At 47.0% G+C, this 12,892-nt stretch overlaps 1 protein-coding gene across 1 annotated transcript in view; it reads left to right on the top strand.

Moving 5' to 3' along the window:
- The window catches only part of Adamts9 (ADAM metallopeptidase with thrombospondin type 1 motif 9), a 148,271-nt gene that overhangs the window by 132,408 nt on the left and 2,971 nt on the right, over positions 1-12,892 (top strand). Inside the window, exons 35-39 of the mRNA XM_042680270.1 lie at positions 71-165; positions 257-390; positions 2,323-2,414; positions 7,309-7,413; positions 11,517-11,611. Coding sequence (XP_042536204.1) covers positions 71-165; positions 257-390; positions 2,323-2,414; positions 7,309-7,413; positions 11,517-11,606 — 516 coding nt within the window. The 3' untranslated portion in view covers positions 11,607-11,611. The remainder of the gene's footprint in view (positions 1-70; positions 166-256; positions 391-2,322; positions 2,415-7,308; positions 7,414-11,516; positions 11,612-12,892) is intronic.

The raw sequence follows: 12,892 nt of genomic DNA, 5'->3' as shown, positions 1-12,892 counted from the left end.
TCTAGATCATTCTAGATCGTTGTTCTCACGGTCCTATTTCTGAGCAACTCTCTGCTCATCTGTCTTCCAGGTATTCTGTGCAGGGATGCAGTCTGATCGCCCCAAGGAATACGTGACGCTGGTTCATGGTGACTCTGAGAATTTCTCTGAGGTTTACGGGCACAGGTAGGACAGCCAGCCTCAGAAGAGCCCAGACACCTGGAGGCCCCCAGGAAAACATTCCCATCCTTACCAGAATGTTCTTCCTGTAATGTAGGTTGCACAACCCAACAGAATGTCCCTACAATGGCAGCCGGCGCGATGACTGCCAGTGTCGGAAGGATTATACCGCCGCTGGGTTTTCCAGCTTCCAGAAAATTCGGATCGACCTGAGCAGCATGCAGATCATAAGTGAGTGCAGGGAGCTGGCGGCTAGAGAGTTGCTCCTCCTCCATTCAGCAGGCACACTGGTCCTGCCGGAGGCTGGCCTGTGTCCCTGGCATCCACTCCTGGATCCTCAGAGCCTGGAACACTCCTGGCACTGGGCACATCTCCATCTGATTGAAGCAGCAGGAAGGAAGGAGAGAGGGAGGAAGGGAAGAAGGGAAGGAAGGACAGAGAAGGAAGGAAGGGAAGGGAGGAAAGAAAGGAGATGAAGTAGAGTCAATGGGCATCATTGAATATGGGGGCTCAGGGCAGCACCCCAGAAAACACAGTATTGAGATTAAGACCTTAAGGTCACCAGATAGCTCATGCCTGTAATCCTAGCCTCTTGTCCTAGCCCAGACAGGAAAGCCCATGAGACTCTTATTTCCAACTCACCACCCCCCTCCCCCGCAAAAGCCAAAAGTAGGACCACAGCACATGTGGCACAGCACCCAGGCCATGAGTTCAAGTCCCAATACTGGTGCGCACGCACGCGTGCACACACACACACACACACACACACACAAAGACCTTTAAGTCTCATGGTCTCTTGGGGGGTTAGCATGTAGGTGTTGGGAACCAGATGTTAGTGGACCAGAAGAAACAGCAGATCTGAAACCCCAAAGCTAAGCAATTTGTAAAGCAACCCCCCGCCACACACACACACACACACACACACACACACACACACACACACACACACACACACACACCCTCCAGCTCCCCCCAAGCACAGTATACACAGGCAGAAAACTAATTTTATCTGATTGTCAATTTACAGAAGAAAAATGGAGCTTAGAATTACCTTTCCTAGCAAGCCTATACAAGGACTGATTTCCTACTCTGGCCAACACAGCGTTTCTCTTAGGGCCATTAATCATAAGAGTGGGGAAAAAAATATATCTCAACATGTTCCTTGAAATGGATGGATGGAGGAAAAACAGAAATACTGAATAAATAATTTTTCCTCATTAACATTCTACCCAGAATATTGCATTGTATTCCTCTCAGGGTAAATGAAACTTGATTTGTACCAAAGGTATTTTTAATTGCCTTCAGCTTGCCTAATGAGTGAGGGCTGAAGGGAGAGATTTCCCTCCCACCAAAGTGCAGCTCTCTGCAGAAAGATCTAGTCCTTCAGCAGGCTCTAAAAGACAAGGCAGGAAGAGCCAAGCCCAACCCTGGCTCCACCCCCTCTCCCAGCCTCCTCTCTCAGGCATTGGGAGAGCTCATCTCAAAAGCAATCAGATAGTTCAAATATGAGCTGTGGTCAGCATTGTGTGTGTGTGTGTGTGTGTGTGTGTGTGTGTGTGTGTGTGTGTTGGTTTGGGGGTTGGTTTGTTATTGTTGTTTTGCTTTTTGTTTTTGGTAAAACTGCAAGCTAGCCCCACACTTGAGAAACGGCCATTAATAATTTCAAGATGTGGGTTCTCCGTGCTCCACATTTTGGCAGTCTTCGTGCCTGGGCCACCGGAGGACAGCAGAGCCTCAGAGACCAGCTCCTAAGTAGCTGCAAGTGTCCCCCCCCTCTACCCCCTTCAGCTTCTGGCCCCAGTGTAAGCCTGCAAGACAGCGAAGCAGAAAGGTGGCGATCGCCCCAATTACACCCCACTGACGTGAGGCAATCCCCCACATTCATTTCTGTAGCCGTCAATTCCAAAAGTCCTGTGAAACTTCTTCTTCGGTGGGGGTGAGGGAATCATACTGTGAGGAGTCCCTCCTCCAGGACTGACAAAACCCAGGGAACAGAGCTCAGAACCACCAATCGAATGAGGGCCCACCTCTGGGTCCAGTTGTTCACTCATGCTTCTGGTTTCATTCGCTGCCATTCCGTATTATTATCCATCTTCTGCCTCCCTGTTAATATCCTGTCCCGTCTCTGTCTCTTTCCGGCCATCCCCGCCCTCCACCCTGCAGCCACTGACTTACAGTTTGCCAGGACCAGCGAAGGCCACCCCGTTCCCTTTGCCACGGCTGGGGACTGCTACAGCGCTGCCAAGTGCCCCCAGGTACGTGCTCCTCGGGGCTCACCCCACTCCTCCACAGGGGCACCTTGTCAGCTCATTTGTTTTGGAGATGCAGTTAGCATGGCACCTCTGCAGGGCCATTGGCCCTCCCTGCACCCGGGGCCTCCCCCCTGCTCAGAGTCTCATGGGGAACCCCACCCCAAGAGATGCAGCCTGTGGAGTGGTAAAATCTAGAAACAACAAGGCATTTGATAGCAAGGGGGTGGCAGGATAGTCTGTGAGGCCCTTATCTCTAATTAACCACCCAAAAGCCCTAAGCGGAGCTAGGGCTCCAGTGGCAGAGCACTAGCCATGAGCAAAAAAGGCTGAAGGACAGTGCCCAGCCCCTGAGTTCAAACCCCAGGACCAACATACACACACGCACGCACACACCCACCCACACACACACAGAGCAGAGACTGGTTATTTCACACTGTAGAAAACTACGCATAGGATTAGGTTCAATGCAAAGACGTAATTTATTCCTTCATGCAGGGCAACTCCATCGGTGTATTTTGGGTTTTGTTGTTGTACTTGCTGTGTTGTAGGAAGTTGGGGAGGGGGTGAGATGTGATTTGTTTTGTTTTCCTTGTTGGACCCCTATGTTTTCTTTCAAAAAAAATATATAAGTAGAGAAAGAAGTTGGAAAGACTTCTTCAAAGTCTTGTGGGGTCTCTTGGCAGGTTTTATGTTCAGTAGTGATGGGACCTGCAGGTGGCCAGCTTTCCAGGCCTTGCCTGGGTCTACGCGACTGTCCTCACGGGATGTCTTAGCAAGTCTGCTCATGTTCATTAAGTGTCAGCTTGGGGCTAGGCACCGTCCAGGTGATTGAAAACTCACAAATGTCCCTCCCCTGTCCACTTCATGGCCCAGTGGGGACAGTGACAGGTAAAACAATCACGACAGAATAATAACACATCCTCAGTGTCCATGACTCGGTCTTTAGCTGTGCAGAATTTGCAGGGGACGCAGGAGCCTGGGTGTAAATCCACAGTCTTCTCCTAGATGTCTCTCCAGCTCCCTTCTCTTTCCCTCGCTGTGTTCTTCTCCACTGGCCGGCCTCTCGGAGGTGTGGCCTTTTGAAACATGCTGTAATCATCAGCCTTGGCATTGCTCGTTTTGCAGAGTAGGCAGTGGGTTTGTTTTTTGTTTGGTTGGTTGGTTCTTTTTTTTTTCTTTTCAAGAAGCGACTATACTCGGGCAGCAGGGTAGACATAATGAATGCACTGTTCTGGACGAGGGAAGTTGGCCTCTGGATGTTCTTCGATTCTTAGGTTCACACGAGGTCTTTCCAAAGCTGTAGGCAGTATTGGGAATTAATCCCTTTGAGATGGATCTTCAAAGGTCTGGGGGCCTGGAACTGGGGGTCTTCAGAATCCCCAGCATGTCTCCCCAAGATGGATAGATTTACCTCCAACTACAGAGACCACTGGAAGATAAACGCATCTGGACTGGCTTTTTAAAGAGGTGTAAAGGAGGCTGTGTGGGGAAAAAGGAAATAAACAAAGGGCAAGATGGTAAAGGCAGAACACCTCTGCAGTGCATCTTCTGAGGAACAATGGGTGGCCTCAGGCCCCCATTGTGTGGGCTTGCTAATCTGCCTCCCTCTCCAGCTCTTGTTCAGAAGCCTCCGGACTTCTTCATTCCTCCATGCATGTCCTTGGGGAAGCTTTCCTGAATGAATGGTACTTTGTATCCATTTATTTTCAATAATTGAGAGGCAAAGGAACTGACCCACTCGATTCTGATGAGAAGCAGTTGCTGTCACTTGGGGTGACCCCCAAACCAGTGAGAAGTTACTAAGTTAATCTGTGATTTTATTTCTCCTAACCCGTGCTTCAAATCATATCAGGACTCTACTAGGATTTGGTTCCACAGATGTTTATTGAGTTACTGAGCAGTAACTGTAGTCGTGAAAGATGGGGTTTCTGCTGAACACTAGTGACTCACATCTGTAATCCTAGTTACCCAGAAGGCTAAGATCTGAAGATTGTGGTTCGAAGCCAGCCTAGCCAGGAAAGTGCATGAGATACTCATCTCTAGTTAACCACCAAAAAGCTGGACATGGAGCTGTGGCTCAAGTGGTAGAACATTAGCCTAGAATGGAAAACAAACCAACCAACCTAAAAAACAGCATACAGGCCCTGAGTTCAAGTCCCAGTGGCAGCATGGTGGGGGGGGGGAGGATGTTTTTGAAATGAGTTTTCCATGAAAGTCTGTGGGAAGCACTCTACTTCAGAGTGGGTAATCTGTCCTTTGACCCAATGGTTGTGCAGAAATCAAAGAGAGGCCCCTCTGCGTGTCTGTCATGTCTGCTTTATCTACTGCCTTTGCTTTGAGGATTTTTCTCCACGAACGTAGTTCATCCCCTAGCCTGTGTTGGAATCCTTTGTGTCCTGACCCCAGACACCTGGCATTGCTGGTGTTGCGTTGGTATCAATGACCCATGTATCACTGACGGGGGCAGGGGGGGGAGGAGGGGAAGCACCGTGCTCAGCCTACTTAAAGATAGCAGCTGTCAATAATCCCCACAGCACCCCCAAGAAAGTGGGGGTACCGAGGTAATTAGGTAAGAGCCTAATTACGTCTGAACACATTTCCATGAGGACAAATGTGTCTTTGGCTTTCTGTAGCCAAGCGGCATCTCTGCAGCAATTCTTCTTGTCAGTGATGGAGCAGGACCCATGGCTAGTCTAAGCATGTCTTTTGCAAACCTCTGTGGACCACCTAGGGTAGGCATGATGCTTAGTGGCTTTCCTTCTTTTGAATGGGCAGCGAGAGTTAGTGGCTATCACACTTATGCTGGTTAGAACCCAGGGTCAAAGGTGACGCTGAACAGAGAGAACAGAGCTTGGGGATGCATGAGGACTATGCTCCTCTGCCAGGATGCTGGATGGAAACGCAGAGAAGGCCGGACAATGAGCAGCACAGCACAACTCCTATTGGATTCGGGGCTGTCACTCTGTCATAGATCCATATAGAGCATGCTCAGACACAGATGTCCGGTTGGTTGGGGGCAGTATCAGGAGGCAGACGGGGCAGTGGTCTGGACCATCTAAGAACTTCCAAGTCTCTCTTCTGTAGTGAGGATGGAAGGCATGTTGAACGTAAATCAGGAAAAGAGTGTCCATGGTAACAGGGTGGCCTACGATGGCAGGGCTAGCTTCTCTAAATAGGAGTGACAGTAACGTAAGAAAAGCCATGGGTGGGGGTTACCCCCTCTTTCTCAGCGCTTGGGAGGCTAGGGCAGGAGGATTGAAGGTCCAAGGTCAGCTTGGGCTGCACAGTGAGACCCTGCGTTAAATAATACTAATAGTAGCAGGTGGGCACGCTCAGCAGCAGACAAGAACCATAACTCCTTTCCTACCCCTGGAATTCTCCCTAGAATCCTCCCTTGGGGACCTAGGATGTAATATCTATTGAGAATCTATCAAGTGGCTAGTTGTGTATTACCAACCACTACTAAGATAAATAAAGCTAGCCAGGCATCGGTGGCTCAGGCCTGAGATCTGAAGCTGAGATCTGAGAATCATGTTCTGAAATCAGTCCAGCCAGGAAAGTCCATGAGACTCATCTCCAATTAATCAATTTAAAAAACAAAACAAAACAAAAAAAAACCAGCCAGAAGTGGAGCTGTGGCTAAAGTGATAGAGTACCATTGTTAAGTGAACAAGCTAATGGACGGTTTTAAGGCCCTGAATTCAAGCCCTAGTATCAGAACATATCTGTCTGTCTATCTGTCTGTCATCTATTTATATCTTTGTAGTTAGATATAGCTAGATAAAGATACATCATCAACACCACGCCCCTGCTAGGTTGAAGAGAAGCAATTAGAAAATGAGGGACAAATGCCAGTATTTGGGGTATCTACTAAACACCAGTCGTGCAATGGCTAGGCCTTGTCTCGACTCCCCACAGAATCCAGAAGTTGTTTCATTACCTTCCATTTTACAGATGTGCACACTGAGGTCCTGAGTCTGAAGAGAATGTCCAGAATGGAATCCCTGGGTTGAAGAGCTCGGTGGAGGCTCATGACTGTGTGGCTGTGAGCCGCCTCCCTTCTTTCTGGCTTTATAGAGGAGGGTTTTACTCAAGTAGTAGATCAGCAGATTCAGAGATCCTGGTCATTCAAAGCATTTTCAGTCCCGAAACTGCCCTTTGCTGGGGAGGTTTTGGAGAAACCGATGGTGTCTGTGTGTGTATGCATACAACACACACACACACACACACACACACACACACACACACAGATAAACTTTGACACGCTGGAGGCCACCCTTGAAGTACCCTTAGGGCTTTGGGAAAATCTTTCCTTAGTTGGGAAAGATGCCGGCGTGGTCCCTAGCTGTCTTGAGTGGGCCGAGCCTGCCCTCTGCTGGCGATGTTGGGGAAGTACCTCTGCTTTGAAGTTGCGCCCTGCTGTGCTTAGAACCAGCAGTGTGTTTATGTCCCAGGGGGCTGGATGCCCAGCAAGCTTTGGCAGCTAGATCTTGTTAGAAAAATTAGACTGTGGCATTTTGTTCCTGAAGGAATCTGATAATTGTGAGCAACGTCGGGATTGCTGGGCAAGGGAAGCTGAGAGGAGGTGGTTGGGAAGGAAGACTTTGAAGTCAGGAAGATAGGAGCTGAGCTCTTCCTGAATCCCCAGGGTGCGTGGGGGCATTCATCGCCTCTGCTGAGCCTCAGTTTTCCCCATCTGTAAAGAAAAATCTCTTTCCTGGAGCTCTCGAGAGGATAAGGGAGACAATGAACGTAAAGTAGCCAGCGCCGGCTTCCATAAATGAGTGACTGTCATAACTAATGAATACGCTTCTTTCTCAAGCACCTTGCCTTGGGTTGCCTTTGTCTGGGACGCCACAGTAAACTAAAAGTCATTTGTGCTGGTTATCTGTTCCAGGGCCGCTTCAGCATCAACCTGTACGGAACAGGTCTGTCCCTAACCGACTCTGCCAGATGGGTGTCCCAAGGGAATTACGCCGTCTCTGACATCAAGAAGTCACCGGTAAGGTGGTTGAGTGGTTAGGGACTGGGGGTTGTGTTCCTGTGCCTGTCTCTTTCTCTCTTTCACACACACACACCCCTGCAGGGGTGGCGCTAAAGGAACGCATGTGTCAAACCATCCTGCAATCCAGGGTGAAGTGTTTAGATGTGTGGTGTGCCAAGGCTTACTTTACCTTTCCGGTGAGTTCTGTTGTGAAGTCTCAGTGTTGCAGACAGCCATACCTGGGAGGTGACATCAGGACAGGTCTGTCCCGTGCAGGGGCTGGGCTCAGATAGCTTGTATCTGGTCCCCAAGCGGCTCACTAGTGAACCCAGAGAACAGGATGAGGTGGGTTTCTTTGAGAGCAATTAGAATTCCTGAGGGCTAGGTGATCTTTCTGGACAATTAGAGAAATGGGTGGCCTCCCTCTCTGAGGCACATTAGCCTGTCCTCCAGAGGTTTTAAACCTAGGTGACCAGGCTCCTCTCTCTCTCCGATTAAAGGGAACTGAAACCCTGGAGAGTGAAACTCCAGCTTGAGTAGACTCTCACCACCAACACCACCCTGGGCAGAAACTGAGGCTGCCCACAGTTGTCTTTCTGTCTTGAGTCCGCACAACATGGGGACAGAGCTTGATTCATGGATGCATAGGTGTCCCCTCAGTCACCAGCCCTGCTGTGTCTGACCCCGCAGATATATGCATAGAAGAGGAAAAAGAGGAAAACTGGTTATCATTCCCAAATAGAATTGTTAGATAAAGGACAAGAAAGTACACAATTTGAAGTTCAAATAAACAGTGAAGGCTTCTACACTATGTCCTATAGGTTGCATGCAACATGCTTATATTTTTTAGGATTACTTGTTTTTATCCAAATTTCAAATTTAACTGGGCAGCTTATACTTTTAGTTGCTGAAAGTGGCAACTTTATTAAAAAAAAAAACCCTTTTTTTCTACCTAGTTAAAATGGGAATTTTAAGTAGCAGCTCAATCTCCCCCCTCACCCCAAATTTATTAAGAGGAAAATGTCCAGTTAGGATAGGAAGTTGCTGGTGTGGGGATTTGAACTCAAGGTTTCACATTTGCTTGGCTTCTGCTTTACTACTTGAGCCATATCCCCAGCCCAGCTTTTTGTTGGTTACTTTGGAAGTCGTCTCAGAGATTTTTCTGCTCAGGTTGACTTTTAACCTCGATCCTCCAGATCTCAGCCTCCTGAGTAGCTAGGATTACAGTGTAAGCCACCAAGCACCCAGCTCCATGTCTTGTTTCCTAAACGCCTTTTCTATGTAGAGAATTTTGACTGAAAAACAAAATTAATATAATTTTATCATGCATAACATGTTTTGAAATGTTCATTATGTTTCAATAACCCAGAAGAACAAAAAAAGATTAGCAGGCTGAAACGTGTTGGTAGGAAACATCAACATAGCTGTGTCACATACACTGCAGTTCTGTTAGCCAAATGTCAATCAACCCTGCACTTGTCAGCCCAGATGCTAAAAACAATTCAAGCCTGGAGCGCCACCTGCTGGAGACAGTGGCAACTGCACCGACTGTGCCCACCCTGGGACGGGTTCTGGCAGCTGTTTTGTTCTTGACCTTGCTGTTCTGCAACAGCCCTGAGAGCCTGGGCTCAGAGAGTTCATCTCAGGGCCCGGCGAGCAAACCCAGACACTGGGATTGCCCAGCTCCTGGCAGCCTGTGGCCGGGGTCTGGTTTACATGGTGGGCCACAGAGCAGCGCCCCCTGGGGACGCTGTGGGAAATCGCACCTCTTCCACCCAGCCTGCGCTAGAGGCTGGGTCGAAGTGTGCAGGAAGGAAACCGGTGGAAGCTCATTCTCCTGTGCCTCGGCATCTCCAGCCAGCCTTGTTAAAACACTGCCTGCCCGGACTCAAAGGCTTGCATACTCTCTCTTGGCTTTTTCCAAAGCTCACCCCTGGCACTTTACCCGCTTGCGCCACACCTCCAGTCCAGCTTTTTGCTAGTTATTTTGGAGAGATGGAGTCTGGGGAGTGGGGTCCAAGTTATATAGTGTAAGGCTGAGGCCAGGCGTCAGCAACCTTTTTTTAGTGAAAGACCAAGGAGTAAATATTTTAGATTTGGGGGAGCAAAAGAAAACTGATAATATCACATATGCATTCATATAAAAGAAGGGTGGGCCAATGCACATTGAGTGTATTCAGTGTGAAAATGGGATCAGGTAACTTGAGGAGATGGTTGGGGTTGGGAGGTGTGGGTGAGAAATGATGGAAGGGGTGACATGAATCTCAACATGCATTGTTCTCGTAAGCTGATTTGTTGAATTGAAGCCCTTTTGGACGACTGCTTAAAGATAATACAAAAGCATTAAAAATTAAGGATAGGGCTGGGAAGATGGCTTCGTGGTAGAGTGCTTGCCTAGCATGCATGAAACCCTAGGTTCTATTCCGCATACCACATACACAGCAAAAGCTCGAAGTGACGCTGTTGCCCAAGTGGTAGAGTGCTAGCCTTGAGCGAGAAGAAGCTCAGAGACAATGCCCAGGCCCTGAGTTCAAGATCTAGGACCAGCAAAAAGGAAAAAAAAAGAATAATTAAAAGGAGAAAAGAATGGGCAAAAAATATTTAAATTCAAAATAATAAAACGTTTACTTTTGTAAGTTAATACTAAATAGGCGATTCATTGTAATATTTACAACTTACATATAATGCATATTGATCAAATTCACCTCCATCTATCTTACAGAGTAAATTTTTTGAATGCAAATCTACCAGTTAAAAAGTGGGGGTGGGGGGAGGAATATTAACAGAGGAAAAATATTTTGTTCAACGTTTTCTATTATCAGACATTAATTGTAAAGAAATGCCATCCATTAGTGCGGATCTGAAATGAGATTTTGTTTCATGTTGCTAAGTTTCTTCCTACATTCATTAAGATTGCTGAACCCAGATAGCTGTCCACAAGGATGTAACTTTAATTGAGCATGCTCATAACTTGGCAAGCATTTATAGAATTCTATTAGCATTTGTTTCTCTTGATATTTGCCTTCCAGTCTATGATTACATTGCAAATTAATCACTTGAAATGGAAGCTTCTCGATTGAACATCCTTGTTAAATAGATCTTCAAATACAAAATCCCTTCCTGCTTAAATAAGTGAAAATACAATGAGGAATTGCCATTTATACACAGAAAATCAGCTACTGTAAGCTCATGTGGTAGAAAGAGGTAGCTGCTTGGTTTAACTTCCGGAAACACAGGAAGTGTGAAAGCATGCTGGCATCAATTGTGATTTCAACAGTGTCCAACTCCGCCTCCATGGGCTGGTTTGCTTTGAATTGCTCAGCTCAATTCATTAAGAAGAAGCAACAGCAGCAAATCAGTAGCAAAGCTAATGTTCACTTATGGTGATTGGATGGAAACAGCTCTTATTTTTAAAAAAATTGTAATCTTGGTCCTGAGCTCAAAAAAAAAAAAATTAGACCAGGTACCGGTGGCTCACGCCTGTCATCTTAGCTACTCAGGAGGCTGAGACCTGAGGATCACGGTTCAAAGCCAGTCTGGCAGGAAAGTCTATGAGACTCTTATCTCCAGTTAACAACCAGCAAACCGTAAGTGGCGCTGTGGCTCAAGTGGTAGGGTACTTGCCTTGAGCTGAAGAGCGTAGGGACAGCGCCCAGGCCCAGAGTTCAAGCTCTACAATCAAAAAACAAAAAAAAAAAAGTTTACTACCACTTAGCTACTGAATTGCCTTGTGGTAGGATGAAGCAAGGAATTCAAATTGTCCTCCTCACAAGGCAATTTTGAAATTGGTGAGGATTCAATCCATGATAGGCAATCAAACCCATCAAGTACCTGACTGGACCTGGAACTCCCTGTACATTGAAGATCTTCCTCCAAGTTCCTCCTAGTGGAAAATAGCCAGGACTAACCTGAGACTTCCAGTCACTTACAGTGGAGCAAGCTTCATTCTTCTCCACTCAACACCTACCAGATTCTGCTGAGTATGAGTGTGAGGTGTGGGCTTCATTTCAGTTCAGAAGGCCGGACTGCTGTGTGTATAAAACTTATTTCTTCCACAGCCAGCACACATCCTGCACACATCTGGCAGGCAAGCAATCTATGACGATGTGATCTCTTGGCAGGACGGGACCCGAGTCATAGGGAAATGTGGTGGTTACTGTGGAAAATGCACTCCATCCTCTGGTACTGGCCTGGAGGTTCGAGTTCTATAGCCAAGGTAAGTATTTCTATGTCCGTCTGCCCATCTTATAATTATTTTTCTGTAGCCTAATTGGGTTTCCTGTGAAACATCTTGAAGCTGACCTGTTCCTGTGATGGTTTTTATCTACCAACTCATCTATCTTCACATGATGGAAGCTACCTGTCCTCACTCTGGGGCACGAGGGTCCTAGGTCTTATATATCCAGTTGCTCTGTGTTGCCTATTGAAAATGCAGCCTAGTGTGATCTAGCTCTAGAGATCCTTCTGCATTAGCAGTCCAGTAGATCCAGGCTCTGAATTTTTCATACAGGGAAGAGTGTGTGTGTGTGTGTGTGTGTGTGTGTGTGTGTGTGTGCGCGCGCGTGTGTGCGTGTGTGTGCGTGTGTGAGTGCCAGTACTTGGACTTGAACTCAAGTCATGAGCACTGTCCCCTGGCTTTTTTTCAGTCAAAGCTGGTGTTCTCCTACTTGAACCACACCTCCACTTCTTGCTTATTTTTTTAAATGGAGATAAGAGTTCTTACAGACTTTCATGTGCCTGGGCTGGCTTCAAACTTTGATTCTCAGATATCAGCCTGTTGGGTGATTACAGGTGTCCAGCCCAATACAGGGAATTCTGATGCAGGGAGACTCACAGATCACGTTTTGATAAATATACCTAGGAAGTTAATAATAACAACAACAATAATAATAACAATGACATTTACTGATCCCCTGCTTGCCATGTTAAGCAATTTACATGCATGATTTTCATTTTGAATCTTTACCAAAAAGATTAGAATCTACACTTTAATGAACCCCATCAGAACATCTCCATGAACATTTGGCAGTGGCTGGTCTCACTACATTAGTCCAGCAAGTGCTCCCTCTGCTGGACACCGAGCTGAATGGGTTATCTTTTCTTCTTTTGGTCTCTTCACATACAAGGGAAAAGGGCTCACCATTATATCTTTTTTTATTTTATTTTATTTTTTTTGGTCGACCATGGGGCTTGAACTCTGGACTTGAATGCTGTCCCTGAGCTCTTCAGCTCAAGGTTAGCACTCTTCCACTTGAGCCACAGTGCCACTTTCAGTTTTCTGAGTGGTTTATTGGAGATAAGAGACTCACAAACTTTCCTGCCCGGGCTGGCTTTGAACCTTGATCCTCAGATCTCAGCCTCCTGAATAGCTAGGATTACAGGTGTGAGCCACCGGCGTCCAGCACCATTATATCTTTTATTATCAGTCCATCCATTACCCTGTACAGGTCTTTAAGATCCAGAGACAACAGTGCCTATTTGAGATGTGTGTGTTCAT

The sequence above is a fragment of the Dipodomys spectabilis genome, unplaced genomic scaffold (genome assembly GCF_019054845.1).
Source record: "Dipodomys spectabilis isolate Male_0828 unplaced genomic scaffold, ASM1905484v1 ptg000054l, whole genome shotgun sequence".
NCBI classification, from domain to species: Eukaryota; Metazoa; Chordata; class Mammalia; order Rodentia; family Heteromyidae; genus Dipodomys; species Dipodomys spectabilis.
Note: the sequence above shows the minus strand (reverse complement) of the source record. Positions and strands in the feature narration are given on the sequence as shown.